Source organism: Numida meleagris, chromosome 3, assembly GCF_002078875.1.
Source record: "Numida meleagris isolate 19003 breed g44 Domestic line chromosome 3, NumMel1.0, whole genome shotgun sequence".
NCBI classification, from domain to species: domain Eukaryota; kingdom Metazoa; phylum Chordata; class Aves; order Galliformes; family Numididae; genus Numida; species Numida meleagris.
Window position 1 is genome coordinate 20555309 of NC_034411.1, and position 21121 is coordinate 20576429.

Consider the following 21121-nt stretch of genomic DNA (forward strand, 5'->3'; position numbering starts at 1 on the left):
CTTGTTGAATACTATAGCCAAATTCATTGAACTGCATCCAAGCAGATGCTTGAAATAAAAATTCTTGGAGCTAATAACCATTTTACCAGACTGGGTGAGCCTGCTTTGGTTCACTGTGAGGGCTGAGCTTTACCAAATCCTGGAGCTGCATTGTGATTCTGTTCTTTAAGGCTGTGCTCTAGAAAAAAAAAACACATGGAAATGAGCTTCACAAAAGGCTGGAGCCTGACTGTGAGTAAGTCAGTAGCTTTTGGAATTGGCCTTGCTTTGAAATGGAGTTTCTCTTTCAGAAACTTGCAATAGTTAAAATAAAACTAATCCTGTCAACAGAGGAAAAATGAAAACAAAAAAGAAAGAGGAATTCTGTTTTTTAAGAGTTTTTCTTTGTATGTTAAAGGGAGTTGTCATTTATTTTTTACTTTCCTGGTTACTGTTATGATGCTAATATTTCCTATTAGCCGTGAACAAATGGCACAAAGAATTTGGGGCACAATGATGATTAAATTGAAAGTTGCTGGTTACATACAATTGAAAAAGGAGGAACTGGGGTTGAAAGAGGAATGTAATTTGTAGCAATGTCATAGTGATGGTTACCCTATGTTCTGCCATAGTTAATGGTTTCAAAGTTGAAAACTCGTATAAGGAATTATGAGGCTCTAATCTTGGACTCAAGTAGCTTGTGTTTGGCAATGTGCTATGCTCGCTTGGTTGTTCTGAGCTGGAAATGTCTGGCTGGTTAACGGTGAAAAAGCAGCACCTACAGAATTCTGATTTCTCCTTTTTGCTCAGCTTTTCTGTTTCAAGTAACGTGCATCACCGATGAAGGGAGTGCCATGACACCAGTCATCAAGTACAGTGCTGCTGATGGACTTGGTAATTACATGAAGAAATTACCTATCACCTACTGATTTTATCTGCTCGTGGTAAAAATCTGATATGCAGTAGATAGAGTGGAATCTGACTGAGGCATCTGTAGTTCCTTAATGCTGTAGGGTTTAAGGTGTGTAGGTGATGTGCCTTTTTCCCATGAATGGATTTCCATTTCTTTCCATGATCAGCTTCCGATCTTTTCTAAAACTTTGAGATTTATTTTTATAATTCTATCTTAGATAGGGGTTTTTGGTCCAAAATATGTTTTCTTTTTTTTCCTGAATATTCTCTGCTTTCTTCAAGATTTTTAGCTCAAAATTAAGATGAACTTGAATTCTAATCCTGACTCTCCCATTTCTCCTCAGTTGGACAATGAAAATAGACATCTTCTCCCTGCATGCTACTCACACCAGAAAGTCTTCCCTGCACCCACCATTACATATGCCTTTTGATCATCCTGCCTGTTACAGTCTGCAGTTCCAACTAGGATGTCTTTCCCTGACCAGTTTATGAGAATTTCATGAGATTTCTCCAGACCCTTGCTTTATAGATCCTTTACCTGTTTTGTAAAGATAACAGGTTTAGTGTAATGAAATCCTAGTACAGGTGTTGTCCACTAGTAGATGCCTACAACTAAAATGTTTGAGTTTCCTTTTTGCTTTGTTTTCTAGGATGAAAAGTTAAGTCAAACTATTTCTAACTGACATTGCTTTTAATTAATTTATTGTGCGAGTTAGCGTTTTGTTTGGCTTCTTATAATAGATCACCCTTCTCTTTGTAATTACTCTTTATACTGTGTATTACTCTTTATACATCCCTTCATGCTCTCAGACATTGTCCTGTAGAATTTCAGGCAAGGCTCTGTTAAAAGCATTATGAAGTATACCCATATCCATCACCTTCATTTATTCTTTTGACCACTGGTTGTACCCTGCATCTACTACAAATTGGATCAGCACCACAGGCATCTTGCAGTGGAGACTTGGAAGTGAAGGTGATGGAAATTCCTTAGCAAAGAGCTGCGATACGCATGTAGGATTGCAAATAAATAACCAAGCAATTCTCAGTTCTGTCACAGAGATTTCTGATGCTTGTGTTGTACGTAAGTAGGGCCAAGTGGCTGTTTATTTCTAACAGGCAGGGGAAGGAGGAATGAAGTGTTTCATGTTGTATTTTGTTTCTTTTGTATTAATTTATCATTCATGTTCAGTCTTCCTCCCACTCTTTTTAACTGCACAGGCATGCTGCTACAGGCATTGTGGTATAGAGAATGTCCTCTGTCCGTACCTCTGAAATTACTATAGTCATTTCCACTCTTCAAGGTTACTTGGAGAACCTTTTTGTTTTTTTTCCTCACATTCCACCTCCACCGCCTCCTTTCTCAGGAGCTGCTGATGCAGTGGTGATTTCCAGCCTGAGCAGCAATGCCAGAACTTTAAGCAGGGTCTCTTGAGGGTAGTAAGCTTTTTATTATAGCCCGCCAGCATATTGAACCATTATGCCACCTTGAACATAAGTGCAAATAAGCACATGACGACAAAATGACTTAAATTTCTGCCTAATTTATTAGAGGCGAAAGGGATAGCATATTGTTAAATGACTTTCTGAAATAACATTCCCTTTCTTCCCTGTTCCCTCTTGCTCTTTACAGGTCTGATCTTGACAACACCTGGAGAGAAGGACAAAGCAGAGTCCAAAAGTGTAAAATTCTACAATGAGCTGTGGTTTGCAGTTTTGATGGTAGTTCTAGGTTTGATCCTCTTGGCTATTCTTCTCTCCTTAATTCTTCAAAGGAAAGTCCGCAAGCAACCCTATGCACGAGACAGACCTCCTTTAGTTCCACTCCAGAAAAGAACGTCGCCAATGAGTGTATATTCAACAGGTGAAACACATCCGGTAGGTTGGGCAAAACACAATTACTTGTATCCATTCTGTTATGTGTCTGTCTGCCCTTTGCAGATTTCCTTTGTCCTTCCACTACTTTTTTGCACTCCTAGTTCCCAGCTGAATGCTGATCAGTGTAGGTACACCAGGCAGCCCTTTTCCTAAGAAGGCACAGAGAGACAGGGTGCAGGCACTTAGTCCAAAAACAACACCGTAGCAGCTGGTCGGTAGGCCCTGACATTTCTGGACCTGAAATGCTGCTGATGCCTTACAAAAAACTGTAGATCTGTAGTCAGAGAAAATCCAAAGCCATTGATGGCACCTGATGTTAGCTGGCATCTGCAGTAGAGCCTTTGTATCTTGAGAAAGGGTAAGCAATAAAATGTGCTTCTCAGAGGAATGCATCATATGGTCCCGACTGTCTGTTGTGAAAGGTTAGCCAGGATCAATCTGACAGTCTTTTGTCAGGTAACCATGAGTCGCTCTTGCAAAAGCAGGACTTAGGGACGGGCTCTACTTCTTTCTAGTTATCAGCACCCAGCTGGAATGCTACAGAACAAGCTGCCAGGAAGGTCTGGGGAGAGTGAGTGCAACCAGAGAGAAGCTAGGAACCTTAACAAAGTGTATGTGAGTCTGCGCATATAAAGCCACACTGGGACTGTCAAGGGGCAGGAGGAGGGCTGCTGAGGAGTGATAAAGTGGAAGGCTTAGTGTTGGTTTTATTGTGATATCTTGAGTTCTGTAAAAACCCAGATAAAGAACATATTCCATCATGTAGCAGAGTAGCTGTGTTATCCTAACCATTTGCAAAAAAGCGAAACAGAGGAATGTGGAAAATTTTACAAGACTAAAAGTTAGTTAGAACTTCTTCCCAGGCGCAGGCTCCAAGGCTATTCTTGTCACATCTCCGCTTCTTTTCCTGTGACTCCAGCATCCTTCACGCATTCTGTTCTTCTTTGTCTTGGTGCCAAGAAGCTGCATCTGTGCCTCAGTGAAGCAGCTCTTGGAAACAATGGGATTTCCAGTGTGCCCCTTCTCCTGGCAAAGGCTGAGAGCATAAGAAGCTTCTTCTATTGGTCTTATGGTTTTGATTACACTTCTACAGCCTGTTATATTGTGTTATCCCTCTTGACTTATGATGTCCTTGCTGCTGGCATGCCTATATGGTTCCATACTATGTTCCTAGCCTTTTTTCTTTTTTTTTTATCTCCAAAAGTTTGTGGAGTTAATAGGAGAAAAAAAAACCAAAACACTGTGCTGTGCACCAATTGAAGAATTAGTACACAGCTACATTGAAGTGGCAAAATTGCTTCTTTTACAATTGCTATTGACATCATGCAGCAAGCAATACTGGCTGCCTACACGGTAGCTGATGCCCAGTTGAAGTTAAATCATGGTGCGTATTTGCCAGTTCTCCACTCCTACATCCTGTTATGCTATCTCCCCAACCTGAGCTGTAACTAATTCACAGCCTTGTGTAAGGAACAGATTGTACCTGTGCTGCACCTTACCCTGCCCTAAAGCTTCTCCCCCCTCTCTTTTATCTCAGTTTGAGACTATTGCTGATGCATCTGATTCATCAAGCAGTATCACTCTCAAAAGTTACAGGATGCGTTCCGAGGTAGAGTTGTTAGCATGCAGTGTTGCAAAATGTGTGATGTGGCAGATGACCCTAAGAGCATGCAGAAAGGCAGCTTTAATTACAGTGCATGTTTTTTTTCTGGTGAGTGGAAGCCATTTTCCTAGTCATGGTAACTGTGTATAACTGAGCCAAAGGAAGTAAGTAATTAAAAGACTGCTTAATGCCCTTACTGTGTGACTGCATTGTCATTCTGGTAGACAAAAATCTTTGGACCTGTTTGTTGGCTAATGAAGGATAAAAAATCTGGAGGGGGGAAAAAAGGACAGTCCTTCAGAGAGTTGGGCCTTTTTTGCTTTTCAATAATATGATTGACAAGGGGGAAAGATTCCTTTTTTTATTTTCCCTTCTGTGCCTATCTGTGTATCATTATTGAGGCATGGACTTCCTTGTTCTCTTACACTACTCTTCTGTTTTGCTTAATGTGTTTGAGGATGATGCCCTGTACATTGGATTTACTGGTTTGCTGCTTCCTCCTAGGGGCTAGCAGATACAAAAATTCCAGGAGTTGGTTCTCCCACAAGTAACCGTGGTATCCATAATGCTTCTGGGAGACGGAGACCAAGTCAGAGCCAACTAAATCGCACATATTCCCAAGCCTCTCTTCATCGTAGTGTCAGCCAGCTGCTTGACATCTATGACAAGAAGTCTTTTGTTGATGAATTTCCTTGGGATACCATTATTCGTAATCATCGCGCTGGTGGTCGTGGCTTGGTAAGGACTCCTTCTGTCATGGTGTTGTGCATCAGCTGTTAGTGATTTTTAGAATTATGTTAAAATCATGAAAAATGTCCAAATAGCAAAGGATCAAGAAGGATTTCAAAAGATGATGTAGGAAGAGCTGGCCAAATTCCTTGCTGGTCATCACATACTGCTCTAACAGGATGCAAAGAGTCTTCATATCTGGCCAGTGCTTCTGTTGAACCAATAACTGCATGGCCTATCAGCAATATGCATTTTGAACCAATCTATTCTGTTTGGCCAACTCACTCAAAGGCGTTTCTCTCCACCCATTTCAGCAAGTATGTAAGAGGAGGAAGGTAGACCAAAAGGCTTCACGCTCTGTCCACATGGGGCTAAAAGGAGTCCGGGGGTAGTGGGCGTAGCAGCTGGAGGCATGCCCTGCTATGCGGGTGTTGTTTCCATTGCTGCACTACCTGCTAAGGTTTAACAACTTCGTGATACTTAGCTCCCTGTAGAACTGGTTTACAGCATGGTCCAATAACCTTCAGAACGGGCAGAAGGTAGGAGCAAGGGAATTCAAACTTCTCACTTTCGGTGGCCAACCACCATGACAATCTGAGCTCAGCTCCCTTTTAAATTCAAAAATACAAAACTGGGCTTTTCTATTGATGCTTTCTCTACATTGCTTTAGATTTCCCTAAATCTAACTAACTGCCTCTGTTGGTGTGGTGCTCAGCTACTCTGCAAAAAAAAAAAAACAACCTGCAAGGCTTTTAACTCATTTTGGGGGATGAATATACTGAACGGTGTGAGAACACCATTACAGATAGTTGCAGAACACTGCTAATATAGTCCTTAAGATATAGAAACAGAGTTTATATGTCAAAGTGTGTCAAAACAAGTGACTGAGAGGTCATGACAAAGGGTTTTAGTAACTGTGGTTGTAGCAGGCCTGGGGCCAGGGGCTAGTGCAGTTCCACAGTGCTCCACTTTAGGGCTAGTTATTTTTAAAATTATCTGGATTCAGGACTAAATAAATTCAGAGAGTATAGTAAATAGGGAAAAGCTTTAAATAAGGGGCCTTGTAAAGAGAGTTTAACAAATTAAAGACTGGGTAGGTCATAGAAGCTGAACAAGAGCAAGTAAGTGAAGGATTTTGCATGTGTACAGGCTCAGGGGGTGAGAGGCTGGGGAGAAGCCCTGCAGTAGAGCATGAGTTAGAAGTGTCCCCTCGCAGCCAAAAGGGCCAACTGTACCTTCATGGATCCTTCTGGGTCCCTTTCAGCTCAGGATATGATAGGGTAGGTTCCCTATTACTGTAATAAACACTAATTTCCTTCACTGTCATCAAGATGGGAGGTGTATTTCAAAACCTGTTATTAACCATGAAAATCTAGTGTTGGAGTAAGGTGCATGAGTGCTTTTGGATCTTAGTTCATGCTCGGAGAAAGGGAAAAAACATACAGAAAAGTAGAAATGCACTTACCTAGTCTGTTTCACAATCATTTTGGGAAGTAAGAATTGAAGGAATAGGATTCCATTTTGTAAGCTTAAGATGTACCTCACAATTGTTTTTGTTTTCTTTTACTTTCCTTACAGTACGGTGATGAAGAAGATCTTGTCAATGTCATCAAAGGCTTCAGCACAGTCACCAAAGAGCACACGACCTTCACTGACACCCACCTCTGAACACCATAGCCACCCTCTCTAGAAAACAGAAAGTGGGTAACTTGCCAAAAGCAGCCTGCATAGACCTGGGGATACGGTTGCAGTTTCCATATCTCATGCCCACTATTTAAGAGATAGATTAAAAATGTGTTGTGGGAGGTGGGGGGGGGTTAGTTTAACTTTTTTTCCATAAAAATTGTGTGTTAGCACTGATGTTTCAGAAAGGTAAAAAGGAGTACAGTTGGAAAATCCAAAGTTATACAGTAGTACAGGACAATGAAGACAGAGGCTCTCATCCTCATCTCTCATCCAGCTTTCACAGCTGAGGAGCATTTGGGGGTGAAGGGAGGTAAGGAAGATGTTTTACCTTTCTAAAACACAGCATATGGCTGAAAGGAGCCTTCCCAGCAGGATAGCCATGTCTCTTCTTGGCCTGACAAAGCTCCATCACAAATCTGTGTTCATGCATCATCAAATAAACAAACAGCAAATGGAGTAATTAATATGGAGTTGCTTTATGCTATGCATCCTCTCCCTCCTTCTTCCATGACCCTCTGTCTCAAGTAAAAAAAAAAAAAAAAGTCATAAATTAATACTCAACTCCACGCAGACTTCTTCCCTTCTTCTAAGGTAGAGGATAGGAGAGGAGGTTTTGTATTAAACATTTGCTGTCACAGCTTTCCCTTCTGCTTATGTATTACTAATCTACATGCAATATAATTTGTTCACCACCCACAGCAAACGCAGTAGCAAACATCAAGCAGCCAGCAAAACACAGGTAGGAAATAACATGTCAAAGCACTTGTAATTGAGAATTATTACCCCATGACAGTAGACCTACTCCCATATTCATCTCTGTCCTCTTTCCTGAGGAAGTGACAAGGAAGCTCTCAAGAGACTGCCAGTTCGGTGTATTTTGCCAAGCGTATTTTTATGCATGCTCTCAGTCACAATCAGCAAAACCCATCATCTGATACCATACATTTTCAGAAAGCAGGAGCAACATTTTTCTGACAATTTATTAGGACAAAGAGGCAATATAATATGCTGTTTTAAATAGCTTCCTCCTTTACCTGGACAATACGTTTCAGCCTTCAGACAGCAGCATACAGAGCAAGGATCCCACTCCTAAAACAAGACTACAGAGGCAGCCCTGCGCATTAGGCAGAATCCAGGCCATGACAGCAGCAGCTCTGCAGACCTATGCATGGCTGTGGCTAAAAGGAGTCTTCCACCAGTCAACCAAATATTTCTCTAGCACCCTCCCTCCCCCTTCCAACATTACCACAACATCGCACATGCCTGACCATGTTTACGCAAGAATGCACAACAACATTTTGAACCAAGTACCGCACTACATTTTTGGAGCGTTACATAAAGCCACATAGTGATGTCAACAACTCTTCCAGTGTTTGGCAGCAGCCAGGTACTTCCTCTTAACCTGCCTCCTCACAATTTTCATTCTGGTTATTGGAACAAAATCCCATTCAAGAAGAAACCTACAACATGCAGTGTTACATTTGCTAGCAGCCAGAGGACACCTCCACCTCATCTTTGCCACCAGTCACATTTTCACAACCCATAGTCTTGGCAAGATGAATCGTTCTTCCGGTGACGGGGTGAAGCAGCTGTCTTTGTAGGTGATGGAGAAGCTGCACCAGGTAACTCAGGCCCACCTTCAGCAAGCACTGGTGCAGAAACCAGATGAGGCACTTTCTTCCTCCCCAGGAAACCAGCTCCTTCAAACCCTGTTTTCTTTTTACTTTCTGCTTTGGCTTCACCCTCCTCTTCTGGGCCTCGTCTTTTGAGATCCAGAGAACTCTCTGGCAGCCTGTGAGCCTCTGTACCAGAACATCCACCTGCATCTGTCAGACCTGTGCCTCGCACTTCAAGTGGTGTTGTCAAGAATGCCTTCTTCTCAGCTGCACTGGCCTCAGCTGTCGACTTCCTGGCCTCTGTCTGGCTTGAATTCCCATTTACAGGGGCTGCCTTTTCGACTGGGCTTTTGCTGGATAAGTTGAAAGCCTGGAAGTCCCGGTAACTGTGAAAGCTCTCCGTCCGCCTTGCTCTTGCCAACAAGGGGCTTTCTCTGTATGGCCGCACAGAACCATATGTAGCAGTTTCATGGATAGTTTCATGGTGTTGCAGTTGGAGGCTTCCAAAAAAAAAAAAAAAAAACAAAACCAACAAGAAAACAGTATAGGAACACTGACAATAACAGCCAGTTCTCCTGCACGTTCTGCTCCCCCTTCTACCAGGGTAGCAATGTACTCATCTCAATTCCCACACAACAGTTTCCAGATCACTTAGTACTGTATGAGAACACGAAGTATCATGCACACACACAAACCAACATACCAAGAGGCGCATGCGTAGTTTACAATACTTACTTATAGCATGGGTTCATGCAGCATTTAGGTCACCCAACCTGTCCTCACCTACCCGAAGGATAAAACCTTTGGTGGCTGGTGCCACCCTATGACCTACCTGGAATTAGACTCCCGCAGCCGGTTTGGCTGAACTACTGAGGTAGCAGGACTAATGTTGGGTGTGGCACAGCGAGATGTACTCAAGTCACACTGGTCAAGCAACTTCAGCAGCTCTTCCTCTGTAGGGCCGCCAACATCTGAAATAGACATTCTTAGTGCTGGAGCCCATTTGCATTATTCACATACAAGTGGTAACAGAAGAACAACAACAGAGCTGGCATAACACAACTTACCTTTGTCTTCACTCTTGTTAACCATGTCCATTGCCGTGGTCAGGTCCCACATCTGGATGCTGCCATTTGAATGTCCGGTGAAGAGGTAACGGCGGGGTCTGGAGCCCATTCTGCTGGATCCTTCACATTCCCGGACAGTAAAAGATGAGATGGTAGTGCAATCAACTGCCTGGATCTCACAGATTCTACAGGAAGAAAAACCAAGAACGCTTGCACCTGGCATACTATAGCCAGTGAAAGCAGTATTATTTTGATTTTCTGAGGAGGCAATCAACTTGCCCTCAGAAAGGTCTTTCTTCCAGCCAAAAGTTCTTCCTATTCATGACTGACGTGATGCTCACCTGCAGATAGTACCTTCTCCCTGCCCCGCTGCCTCCCATTTGCAGTGTTACTGCTTATTTTTATTAGGGAACCCCGCTACATTCAATGTCCATTTACAGTCCACAGGCGTAAGAAATCCAAGGCTCTCAGGAGAATGACAGCAACCAGCCTCTTCCAATGCTAGACACTAGGAAACTAACCTGCAGAAAGTGTATTTAGCCATATAAAAGACAGGCAAAATATCCAACGATTGTAAATTCAAAGTTATCAACACACTTTTGTCTTGTGACAACTGCAGCATCTCCAACCACTCTTTCCCTCCTTATTTTAGATAATGTAGGGAACAAGAGGAAAAGGACTCCCACAGCTAAGCCATCAAGCCAGACTCCACACCAGAGCCTCATGTTTCTACGCAATTTTTTTTTTTTTTAAACAGCCCCTTGTATTAAACTTTTTACGGAATAAATATGTAATAAATAAGTAATTTAACAAAATTCTCCAGTACATACTAAACTGGTAAAAGTAAAAAAGCACACCAGCAATCTACAAGGCTCCTGTCCTCAATTCAACTGCCAAGAGTGTTAAACCATCAATGCTTTCTCCCACATTTCAAGTTATTGTATCTCTTGCCTAGCAACAATGAACTCAGAACTGAGATGCATCATCTTTTCTGATCTTCTACTGTTTTCCTAGTTGAACAGGAAGAAAAGGTAGCTGTATGCGCAAACTTTTCATCTGTTGCACTGTAGTAGAGTATGATGCAGTCAAGCCTAAATAGATAACTGTATACTTGATCCACTCATTTTTGAAGGTTCTCATATATTCAAAGACAACTGCAAAGGAAGAGAGTTTATGTTTCCCCATTGCCTTCATGAGCAGCATAATCCCTGCCACCTGCAACTTCAGCATTAGTTTTCGCAATATAGCGTTACCTTGGTACCATGGGTGAGAGACAGATTCTGTATAGGCTCACAAATATTTCTTTTGTGAACTCAGCAGGTAAGCCACCACGTTGTGCATCTCTGAAACCATATTTTTCAAAATGCCATGTGGTTTCTAGGTTATATCAGATCATTAAGTACAGCTCTATCACAAACACACAGAACAGAACTCAGCCAGAGCTGTAAAGCACATCAGAAGTTTGCTAAACTTTCAACTGCAAGCAGTCCCATGGGATGGGAGACCCTGATACCTGAGGAGTAGTGCTTCTTTCCCGTTTAAAACCCTGAACATGGCCATACCTTTTCCCAGTTGAAGACAGCCTTACAAAGAGCTTATTGGTGATGGGGACAACCTTCTGAATAAACACCTGTTGATCATCACGTTCACCAAAGGGTCCTAGAGAAAAAAAATAAATCACTTTTTCAATGGTTTCATTGTTTCAACTCCCTCATCCTCTTCCCCACATAGCCTTGAAGAGCCAATCACATATTAGTATGATTATTGGAATTCTGAAGTATCAGGCCCATGGAACTAAAGATGACCAATAGCTGATAACCAACAGTTCGGAAAAGCTATCCAGGAGCAGACTTTGCAAGTACAAATATTATGAGTGTTTTCTGTTCATTTGTCTCAAAGGACATCCATTCCTGAGTTTCCCATACATTCCTGCAGAAATTACCATGTCAGTACAAAACTCTACAGTAGGTTGCCATACTAAGTACTATCTTATTTGGCAGCTTCTAGATGTCTGAAGGCCTGATTAGATTTCCTGTGATCCCTCCTGATTTCACACAGCATCCTATTCATCAAAGGTTCATTTGCAAGACTCTGACCACAAAAGAATCTAGACTACCCAGCTACTCGTATTTACAGACACGCATACCTTGAATATCTTGCTATAGCAGTGTGCTTCCATCATTTGCCTGTGCGGTTTTAGGACTTCAGTAAACTTCACAGCAACTTCAGAATTTTTCCACATGTACATAATTTAAAACCAAATGAACAGTGAACTATTGCAACTAACTCAAACCTTGCTACATTCATCTGCTTTGAATACATTCTCCTGTGCTTTGTCGCTCTCTTGTTTAAAAAAAAAGTGAAACGCTACATGACGTTGCTCAAGGAAAAGGTATAGCATTTGTGATCAAATTTTTTCTCCTTTTTCCTGTAGTAAAGTAAGTGCTAAAAGTGCACTCACTCTCTACAGCCTAAATGGTCAACATTTCCAGGTATTACCAATTCCCACCGTCATTTCAAGGGAACAGCAGTATACAAGAGCATACGCTCCTCAGCTGACAAGCACATTATAGCCTCTGTTAAACCTTCATCAGACCAGTTAAAACACAGCCTCAGCACATCACATTGGAGGGGCATCCTACCAATGTCATTTCCAGAACAGTAACTGCCATGACTCTCTGCTTCCTCCAGGGATAAGATTTTGAATGATGCAAGAGGTGTTGAGCCCGGCTGAGTTGAAATCATGCCCCGGAACCGAGTCACAGTCCATGTCCGCACATGGTTGTTATCTGCACAAACTAGAAAAGAAAAAAAGATGTACAATAACATTTGCAAAGAATGACAAGGATAAGATTCTTTAATATTTTCTGTATTATAGTTTTCCTAGTTTTTCAAGACTGAGTGACCAAACAGGATTTAGTCATCTAGCAACACCAGACAATTATTTAACAATGTACAGATTGCTGTGAACATCCTGTTTTCCCTTAAGTAAGTTTTGTCTCTTCCTTAAGCAGATGGAACAAATGATTGACAGACATTAAGGTCTGAGTGGGTCAGCACCAGTAGCCTACACAACTTTCTGTGCAGGTGCTAGGACAAGACATGTAATGAGAACAACCTGGCAACAGAACCCTCATCATACAAAAATGCTCTCCTGTCTCATTCATCAGCTACTCTTCTCTTTATGTACAAACGTGCCCTTTCCTGGCACTGAGGTTTTTGAATGAAAGCAGGCCAGTCCCCTGCAATGTCCTTGCTGGACTCTGACTTAAATTCTTCCAGTGGGAGGAGAGATTAACTTTTCTCTGGAAGCAACAAACATTCTCCTAAGCGTAAGACAGGGCAGCATAACAAAGACTAGGAGATGGCAGAGAGAAGACGAGACACAGAGAACCCCCTGAAATCATGGGAAAGCTTTTTCTAGGGCCCAAGAGGGCATGGTGCACATTTTGCTGCAACTCAAAAAGCTCCTGAAAAAGTTGCTAAAGCAAGACAAATCCTAAGGGATTTGCCCACAACAGAAGGACTTGGCAGCAATGCCTCTATTTAAAAACCCTTTTATTTCTACACAAATGGCAACACTGGAATAAAAGAAAAAGTTAGGTGTTCCAGGTCAAATAAAGCCCTAAGCATTTTTAAAAGCTGATGCCTTTGAGAAATGTTCATTTTAAGAAAGAGAACCTAAGCAAATGAAGCCCCCAAAAATCAGTCCAAACTCATTTCTATCATGTACAGGAACAAAGAAGTTAAGTAGTAATGCAAACAAAAACTTCAGTGGTCAGAAATAGGGAGAGCCACCAATGCAGGCCTGTACACAGAAAAAGATTACCTGACACAAGGTGTTTCTCTGAGAGCATGATCTTCGTAACAGGACTTCGATGAACTGTGAAAGTCTGAAAGAGCTGAGGCCCAGATCCGACTGTTTCAGGGTGCTGTACAATCACCCTCACTGCTCCAGAGCTGGTGCCGTATGCTATCTCAATCCAATTGCCACTTACACCTACAGCAAGCAAGAACACATGTACACCATTGGATATGTACCTATGTCATAGAATCATCTGGGTTGGAAAAGACCTTAACGATCACCAAGTCCAACTATCAATCCAACCTACCAAAGCCCATCACTAAACTACATCCTTTAGTTGATATCCACACATCTCTTGAATACCTCCAAGGATAAGGACACCCTCACTTCCCTGAGCAGCCTGTTCCAATACTTGGCCACCCTCCTCATGAAGAAATTCTAAATCTAAATCAATCTAAATCTCTCCTGGCACAACTTGAGATTGTTTCCTTATGTCCTATCACTTGTCACCTGAGAAAAGAGACTGACGCTCTCCTCACTGCAGCTTAACCTTTAAGGTACTAGTAGAACAATGAGGTCTCTCCTTAATCCCCACTCTCCAGATTAAATAGTCTCAGTTCCCTCAGCCACCCCTTGTAACTCTTGTTTTCTGGTCCTTCACCAGCTTCTTTGTTCTTCTCTGCATACACTCCAGCAACTCAATATCCTTCTTACACTGAGGGGCCCAAAAGCAAACCACAGTATTTGAGGTGTAGTCACATTCACAGATCATCATTCATTTTAAGGTGACTAAAGGAAAAAAAAAAATCATTGTTTATGTGCAAGTGCTACTTCGTCTACTTTTGCCCTGCTAGCAGCAATAGAAAGTCCAACTGGAAAAAAAAAACCTGTAATACTGAAGAAACAGCATTGCTTAAGGCACAACAATACAATACTGACTTGTTTTAGGTGTGAGGTAGACACTGAGCGCTGTTATAGCATCATTGGAGGAATCATGGTACAGTTCTGTCACTAGAAGATCATTGTCCTTCATCCGCAGTGGGAACTTCTGCATGTCTGTGGGAAAAAGATATTTATTCCTCCAAATAGACAGTTGTTCTGATGTGACTTAGTCCAACCAAAGAGTTGAGGAACAAAGCAGCTCAGTACCACTATATTTTTATTCTTCCCTGCCCTCTTTCTTACCTATATAATAGATAGATCCATTGTTACAGCCCAGCAGCAGAAAAGACCCAGCAGTATCATAGCTTGTGATAGGAACGACATCCTGAACCTATTGCAAACAGAAGAAACAAATCAAGTCAGACTTGACATTTTGTCAAATACCCCAGAGTAGACCAAGTACTGCTCTGAAGCTGTTGTGCACACTCTCACACACAATAGCATTGTTGAAGTAATGCTGGTAGATGCCTCATTATGCTTCTCCAGAAAACCAAATCTTAAGTTACAGAGTTCAGCAGAAGCATCATAGCTGTTGTGGAAGATCCTTACCTGTGTGAAGGCACTTAGCTTGGAGGGCTGCAAGCTAAACCACATCTTGAAAATGCAAGGGCCCACCAAACATGCAAAATGAGTGTACTTCATACTTTGTCCTATCCTTTTTTCCCCCGCTCTAAAAACTCCATTGGAGATTGCTGGGCAGGGAAACTTTAAGCCTTTCTCTGTCAGCAGTTCTCGTATCCTCTTGCTAGCCTCCATATATCTGCTACAGGCTAAAATCTCCATAAATAGGAGACAAAAAGTGTCTTGCCCTGCAAAATCTTTTTTTTTTTTTTGGAGACTGATTTAAAGAAGCAGGACAAGAGCAAAAAGGAAAAAAAAAAAAAGCAAAGTCTCAGCATCTAGGAGTCTACAGTGAAGGTACAATATGCTCTATGGTTCTTTGGATCAAAAATATATAAGGAAGCTCTCCCAACTGCAAGTGTTTACAAAACCAATGAAGGTGGAAAGAAGCCATTAACAGATGCAACACATTGCTCACTGCCTTGAAGAACACATTAACAACACAAGGAGAGGTCTGAACAAGTGGACCCACAATGCTGCCAACAGCACTGTGACTGACCAGGTCAGAGAGATCAGAGAAAACAAGGAGAGCCCTTTTTTCTGCAGCTGAGATAAGAACACCAGATGTGATTCAGAAATTACATCTGCTATGATGTGATCTATTCCCCATTTATTAGGGAAACAGAGCAACAGTAAAACATCACCAGTGAGAATCCTCATTTTGCTGTCCGAGTTGTCTGTCAAATCCAATTGTTTTACCTGCTACCTCCTACTCTGTAACAGTAAATACTCTGCTTTCTTAAATCTCTCCCATACCAAGTATTTCATTACTGACATATCCAGCAACCAAAACCTCTTCTTGTTGCGTGCTACTGTAACACTGCCAGAGGAAGAAGAATCTCAGCTAATCTGCTCGTATCTCCAAGTTAAGAAGATGCCAGAACAAATTATAGACAGAGGTCAGAGTTGCATCCTCAGGGTAAATTACCTCAAACACAAAAATCACAGTATAATGAAGGATAGCTTTGTAAAAAACTAAGCTTCCTTAAAGTAGAACTTAAAAAGGGCCATTCTAAAAGGAGGTAGAAGGGCACCAGGAAAGAAAATCTGAAAGGAAACAAGTTTTGGTCTGAATGGGGCACTGGTACACTATTCTAAACATCCCTCCTTCAGCAAGTACGACAGCAAGTCATAGAAATAGTTACATCAATATCATGTATTCTCATGAGAAATCTAAAGATCAGTGGTACAACCCTGCCACTTAAGTATTCATGGGGTTCTTCAGGGAGATCAAAAGTGCTGTCTTCTTATAGACCTTCTTTATTAATACTTAACAGAAGAACCTGAGCCACCAAAAGCACCCTGAAGCTTTTTTTTTTTTTTAAATAAGGGAAGCATTCTTGTCCTCTAGGAAAAAAACCACAACAGATATCCAAAAATCTTATTTTGTGACATCCTGGAATATAAGACAATCCTACTTTCAACTCTTAAATACGAAGTGCTTTCACTACCAAGGGAATAGTTGGTCACATTGCAAAACTGTTATTTTGATTAGAAAACTTTCTGTGTCTCCTTCTAGAAAAATAAAGATACATAGGACGTCAGTTTTTATTCCTTACCACTTGCTCTTTTAGCAAATCCTGTCAAATCCCAGTTTGTCACATACCATTAAATTTTAAGACAAGATTTTGCAAGACATCAACAGCAATTTAAATATTGTTTTGTTTACTTCAAGACCAACCTAACACATCCATCTCCGCTGCAGAAGCAGAGCTAACCCATGCTTATTATCTGTTATTTGTTAGCAATACTGTCACATAAGAGTTGAATCAGAACTTAGCCAGCAAACAGCAGCAGACATGGGAGTCAGCCTCAGGTCAGTTCTGCCTCTTGAGATTTGCAAGACAATTTTTCAATTTTTACTGCATCCAGGTCTTGTACCTGAAAGATGCAGATCCAACCCTGTTACAAGCTTTGTTAGTCACATGAATGCTCAACTGTGTTCTCAGAGTCATATAAACTTTCTATTTCTCTCTATATATTCTATCTATTTCTTCCTATAACATGCACTCTGACAAAATGAATAAAGTCAGTGCAGCCAGAAGCACTCAAATGTAAGACAAGTATTGTTAAAGCACCACATATATTTCTATCAAAGAAGAGTCTCCCATTGAGATCTCCAGAGATCGCTCTTTTTTTGATGTTTCCTTTTTATTTCTGGAGGTTCAGGAATTACTTCCACACATTCTCTAAAAGTTCTTTATTTTATATTATAATACTGGTGTTTTTTTTGTTGTTGTTGTTTGTTTTAAAAAAAAGGTTAGTACTCCACAAGGAAGTTAAAACGTACACACAGATGACATTTATTACTCCAAACCTTACCAGGTCCTTGTATCTGCACATCTAAAAAGCATGTTTGGTAGTATCACCAAACATCCCGTTATAATAAGCACTTCCCACTTGCTTTCAGATATTTTTATTCTCTTTTAGTAGAAAGACATAGATTATAATAATTGATTCAGGGAATCAAACTGAACACACCTGCCAGTGCTGAGTCACAGCATTCCACACTCCTACTTTCCCTGTATGACTTGTAGCCACCAACTGGTTGCCGATGAAGAAGAGAGCATCTACAGGGACTCCAAGACTGAACACTCCTACAAAAAAAAAAAAAGCATCTATGAAGCTCATCTGAAATAAAGAGATAAAAAATAACAACAATGGAATATTTCCAGTATTAATAATAAAAAAACAACATAATATTATAGTAGTAAGTAAATAATGATCAAAACTGGGTTCCCTGTGAGCTGGGGACCATTCAACCAGCAAACAGTTCCATTAAATTAAATGGCAGTATGACATCACGATGGTGTTTTTGTGTTTGTCTTTTTTTGTTTGAAGTCCAATTAAACAGAGGTTGTCTCAAAACACATTTTAGAAACTAGATATACTGAACAGGCTATATACGTAGACCACTCCGAAAAAATGCCTCCCATTTATTTCCATGGAAACTACAACAGATACAAAGAGCACAGTAACACTGTTTAACAGAGCAAATTCTCTGCTACAAAACACTATTTTTCAACATAGTCACCAATATCAGCCAGGACTGATCAAAATCCAGACTATACATTGTGTGTGGTTGGACGCTCCAGGCAAAATCAGCAATGTGCTTCATGGTCTTCAAACTGGTGCAGGGCCTGGCACCGCAGTGTTGCAAAAGCAAGGTTGTCTTCTCCAGCCTGACTCTGGAAATTCCAGCCTTCAGCTTAGTCAGTGTCACAAGGCAGTGGTCAGAGTTGATGGTTTGCTTGGGTTCCAGGAAATCTAAAAGGATCACTCCTTTCCTATCCCAAAAGACAGTGCACATCACTCTACCCACTGAGGGCTGCATCTTGACCTTTCGCTTTGATGAGGAATTCACAGGCTACCAATCCATGATCTACCATTTTGACTCCAGCTTGTAGTAGTGACACCATGTCTCACCACCAGTAATGAAGCGATCCAGGAAACTGTCACCTTCAGCCTTGTACTGTAAATCTAATGAGGTTTATAGTGGCACTCCTAACCAAGAAGCAGCCCTCTGTTACACCTCAACAAGAAACCTCAGGAAACTCAATACGTACTTATGTTCTAATTACGATGCTAAACTGTTTTCTAAGGCACAGTACAATCATTCGATGCAGATAAGATTCAGCAGTACAGGGCATGTGAGAAGAGCAGTAATAAAAAATCCACTGAAACAACTAGAATTGATCACTCCAGAGCAGGATGAGGTTCAAGGAAATCAAGGAAGACAGCTTGAAGGGTCTAGAGGAATTTGAAGTGTCAGTCCTGCTTAGGCTCGACAATCTTGAGAACCATCCACACGGGAGACAACGCTATATGTAATGACAGGCTCTTCTCTTAAGGGTCTCTCTCAGTAAAATACTGCTTACAGCAGCAATCCAGCAGTAGTGTCTTATGTAAGTAATATTGAAAGGAAGGAACGCTCTCTGGGAGAGCTCTATCACAAAGATGCCAGCCCACGCAATTTTCTGTGGATGGTGTTACCAGGCTCCAAAGACTGCTTGGAATAAGTAGTTTCTTTCACAAGAGTACACTACTATAATCTAACACAAATAAGGATTGTAAGCATTTGCCACTATAAGAAAGCAAGACAGTTACATTCAAATTATTACTGTTGTTAAATGCAAGTATATTTTAGGTGTTTTAGACCAAGCAGTATAACCTATTATCCAGAAGAGGAACTGCACATTCTGACCAATTTAGTCAGAAGAAAGATTCAACCCTATCGACACTTACTCTCTCCCTTCCCCCTGCCAAAGAGAGACAAAGTGGAACTTCCTTGGTTTCACAAGTCACTCCAATGCAGTACAGTTTGTTTGGCAAAACTACTTCCCTCTTTTTTTTTTTTTTGCCATCTTCAGTCATAGTTTAAGTTATCAGAACCTTATGAGAGCTAGAAATTGCCTGATCATCTTTAAAGTAAGGCCTATCTTTCAACTAAAGGCACATGTACGAGAATATAAATTTCACAGAATCATAGGAGTTGGAAGGGATCTTGGGAGATCATCCAGTCCCTCCCCTTCCGCTAAAGCAAGTTCCCTAGAGTGGGTTGCACAGGGAAGCATCCAAGCAGATTTTGAATATCTCCAGAGGAGACTCCACAACCTCTCTGAGCAGCTTGTTTCAGTGCTCTGTCACCCTCCAAGCAAAGAAGTTTTTCCTCATGTTCAGATGGAACCTCCTATGTTTCAGTTTCTGCCCATTGTCCCTTGTCCTGTTGCTGGGCATCACCAAAAGAGCCTGGCCCCACCTTCTTGCCCTTTAGATATTTGTGCTGCTAAGTTCCCCAGTCTCAGTCCTTTTCTCTCCAGGCTGAACAGTCCCAGATCTCTCAGAATTTCCACATAAGAGAGATGCTCCAGGCCCCTATCATCTTTGTGGCCCTCTACCGGACTCTCTCAGTAGTTCCCTGTTTGCCTTGGGGAAGCCCAGAACTGCACATAGTACTCCAGATGTGACCTCACCAGAGCAGAGTAGAGGGGGAGGATAACCTCTCTCAATCCACTGGCCATGCCCTTCTTAACACGTTCCAGGATACAGTTGGACTTCTTGACCACACGGGTACACCGCTGGCTCATGGTCAACTAATTCAGTCATTTTCATTTTGTTGAAAACTAAATTCTCATTGTTACAACTATGAAGATGCATTTAAATCAAATTATTTCAGCATTCAGTTTCAGAGAAATGTTCACATAAAGTGACAGCCATCATACTTTATTAACAATATCCACCTGCAGACAAAACAGGCATTACTGGAATGACAGCAGCAGTTCAAACACCAGGATTATGCTAAAGGAAATTCCTAATGTTATTCCCTTCACTGCCTCCCAAACTTGCCCTGTATTTGAGCAACAGTGGGTCAGACAAGCCATCAGATCAATACCAAAGAACATTTACTTTTAAAAATCTCTTCTTGCTGTTTCAAAGCCTCCCTGTGTGTCCTTCAACGTCAATGAGCTGAACCAGAAATTCTTGCATGCTTAGGTTGGCACAGAGCACGTTTTCCTTACCTAGATATCAAGTTACATAAAGAACAAATTGTCTTCTTCTAAATGCCACTTATTAACTATATTTAACAGAGACCTGAAATCTTTTCATCATCTGTGTCAGAAATATAGCTTTAATAAGGTAAAGTCAAGAAAAGAGCAGAATCCCTCAATATCTAGCTTTCTACCTCGTTAGCTTTATTCCCTTATGCTGTGGCCTATATTCAACTGCAAGTCCTGTGAAAAGTTTAATTCTGATTTGCATCTCCTCCACAGGAAAACTCAAACTGAACAGTAAGCATCAGTCAGTATCTGAACAGTAAGCAGATCACTTCCTCTAGCATGACAGAAAAGTAAGTTAATACTATGCTCTAACAGGAGGCTTCATTTGTCAGTTTTTGAAAATGCTTACTACGTAGTTCAAAGTAAGTTCACAAACTACTTTCTGGTTAAACATAAAATAAAAGCAAACAAGCAATTACCTATTTCACTGCCACTGCCGCCATCTTGAATGCTCCATAAGATTATGCTGCTCTCTGAGGCAACTGCAACCATCTTATCCTTGTCTCCATGAGGTCCTCCAACCACCTTAGCGTTGAGAGCCACTCGCTCAATTGTCCAGTCCAGATAGGGACTTGTGAACACCTGCTGCCACCCAGATGATTCTTTGATTCTGGGAGAGCAAAAGGTAACAGAAAGAAGAGGTTAAAGATTCAGAAACAGACAACTCTATTGTCACGGTATTGTCTAAGGGTCTGCGTCCGTGACAAGGGGGGGGACAGGCCCAAAAA

General features: G+C 41.4%; 2 protein-coding genes across 9 annotated transcripts in view; one reads left to right on the forward strand and one right to left on the reverse strand.

Annotated features, from left to right (window-relative positions):
• The window catches only part of USH2A (usherin), a 373387-nt gene extending 366588 nt beyond the window's left edge, over nucleotides 1-6799 (forward strand). Inside the window, exons 68-72 of the mRNA XM_021393255.1 lie at nucleotides 790-873; nucleotides 2522-2766; nucleotides 4304-4375; nucleotides 4874-5107; nucleotides 6677-6799. Of these exons, the coding sequence (XP_021248930.1) occupies nucleotides 790-873; nucleotides 2522-2766; nucleotides 4304-4375; nucleotides 4874-5107; nucleotides 6677-6766 (725 nt within the window). The 3' untranslated portion in view covers nucleotides 6767-6799. The remainder of the gene's footprint in view (nucleotides 1-789; nucleotides 874-2521; nucleotides 2767-4303; nucleotides 4376-4873; nucleotides 5108-6676) is intronic.
• The window catches only part of KCTD3 (potassium channel tetramerization domain containing 3), a 106631-nt gene continuing 87922 nt past the window's right edge, over nucleotides 2413-21121 (reverse strand). For 5 of the 8 annotated variants that reach the window (XM_021393249.1, XM_021393247.1, XM_021393252.1 and 2 more), the window contains 10 exons: nucleotides 20813-21003; nucleotides 17317-17432; nucleotides 14458-14545; nucleotides 14212-14328; nucleotides 13297-13467; nucleotides 12110-12265; nucleotides 11030-11126; nucleotides 9468-9652; nucleotides 9233-9371; nucleotides 7651-8903 (listed from right to left, as the gene is read on the reverse strand). In XM_021393249.1, the coding sequence (XP_021248924.1) occupies nucleotides 8318-8903; nucleotides 9233-9371; nucleotides 9468-9652; nucleotides 11030-11126; nucleotides 12110-12265; nucleotides 13297-13467; nucleotides 14212-14328; nucleotides 14458-14545; nucleotides 17317-17432; nucleotides 20813-21003 (1846 nt within the window). In that variant the 3' untranslated portion in view covers nucleotides 7651-8317. Of the gene's footprint in view, nucleotides 7201-7650; nucleotides 8904-9232; nucleotides 9372-9467; nucleotides 9653-11029; nucleotides 11127-12109; nucleotides 12266-13296; nucleotides 13468-14211; nucleotides 14329-14457; nucleotides 14546-17316; nucleotides 17433-20812; nucleotides 21004-21121 lie in introns of those variants that run through there. The other 3 variants (XM_021393248.1, XM_021393250.1, XM_021393254.1) reach the window with 2 other exon arrangements.